Raw genomic sequence first — 1,360 nt, 5'->3', positions numbered from 1 at the left:
ATGGGAGACAGGGTGTTCCCCCCCACCTCACCGCCCCCCTCACCTGGGGACGCCCTGCAAGGAGAGCGCACCCCCCCGCAGCGCGACCGACCCATCTCTCCAGCCATCGTCCCCTCCGGACAGCCTGTCTCACCCGTCCCTCCAGCCATCACCCCCTCCGAAAAGACCGTCTCGCCCGTCCCTGCAACCGTGACCCCCTCCAGGCAGCCCATCTGCCCCCCAGCCGTGACACCCCCCTCCAAGAGCAGCACCCCACAGCGTGACCGACCTGTCCCTCCAGCCGCAACGCCGTCAGGACAGCCCGTCTCCCCCATCCCTGCAGCTGCGGCCCCCTCGGCCGAGAGCATCTCCCCCTGGTGTGACCAGTCCCCCCCCGGACCCCCCCAGCCCCCTCTGACGGAGCACCCCAAAGAAGAGGCATCGCCCCACGCCGCTGGCCAGCCAGTCCCCATCCATGCTGCTGCCGCCCCTTGCCCGGCAGAGACGCTGCCCCGCGGGAGCGAACCCCCGGCCCCAGCTGCTGGTGAAGGGGCCCCCTCCGATGCCAAGAGCCCCCCGGGTGGCACAGCCGGACCCTCGAAGGATGTGCTGCCCCGCAGTGACCGCCCCACGCCAGCTGCAGCCTCGCCGGCTCCTGCTGCCAGCCCCAGGCCCAAGCAAGGTGGGTGCCCGGGGGGGGGGTCCAGTGGTGCTCTGGTGATGCCGGCACCCCATGGGTGCTGCTCAAAGCCTCCGTGCCCGGCTGGTGCCGGCACAGCTCTGGGGCTGGGGGGGGCCGGGTACTGCTCTGATGGTGTCTCCCTGCTGCAGATGCCCAAAAAGCCCAGGCGAGGCACAAGCAGGCGAAGGAGCGGCGCGAGGAGCGAGCCAAGTACCTGGGTAAGGGGCTGGGGGAGCAGGGTGGGATGCGGGGCCGGCGAGCCCCCCGGCACTCTCCGGGAGGGAAAGTGGAGGCGGGGGGGGGAGGGAGGAGCTAAGGAGCTTTACCAGCTCACGGGCAATCCCATTAGCTGCGATGAGCTGAGCCCGGGCAGGAGCTGCTGTGCCAGCGACTCTGCCCCCCCCTCCCCGGCCCGCCGCCGCTTCTGCTGCCACGCTCCCCCGGCTGCTCCCCAGGGTCCGGGTGCCTGCATGGGTGCCCCCCGATCTGTGCCCAGCTGTCTCCCCTGCGCGGGCAGCAGCAGGCAGCTGCAGGCAGCCCCGCAGCAGCTTGGGGCGGCAGGCGAGCGGGGCCCCTGCACCGCGCATGGGGCCTCCTCGTCCCCGCACTCTTTCCACCCTCATTCCCCCATTGTTCGCCGACGCGGCACGGCTCGGCGGGGGCCCCGCCCCCCCTTTTTTCTCCCCCCCCCTTTACCCG

General features: G+C 72.1%; 1 protein-coding gene across 1 annotated transcript in view; it reads left to right on the top strand.

Moving 5' to 3' along the window:
- The window catches only part of MAP7D1 (MAP7 domain containing 1), an 8,249-nt gene continuing 6,889 nt past the window's right edge, over nt 1-1,360 (top strand). The window contains exons 1-2 of the mRNA XM_010576307.1: nt 1-661; nt 811-879. Coding sequence (XP_010574609.1) covers nt 1-661; nt 811-879 — 730 coding nt within the window. The remainder of the gene's footprint in view (nt 662-810; nt 880-1,360) is intronic.

Source organism: Haliaeetus leucocephalus, unplaced genomic scaffold (assembly GCF_000737465.1).
Source record: "Haliaeetus leucocephalus isolate CR32 unplaced genomic scaffold, Haliaeetus_leucocephalus-4.0 Scaffold517, whole genome shotgun sequence".
Taxonomy (NCBI): Eukaryota; Metazoa; Chordata; class Aves; order Accipitriformes; family Accipitridae; genus Haliaeetus; species Haliaeetus leucocephalus.
The sequence above is the reverse complement of the archived record's forward strand: the minus strand, read 5'-3'. Positions and strand labels throughout refer to the sequence as shown.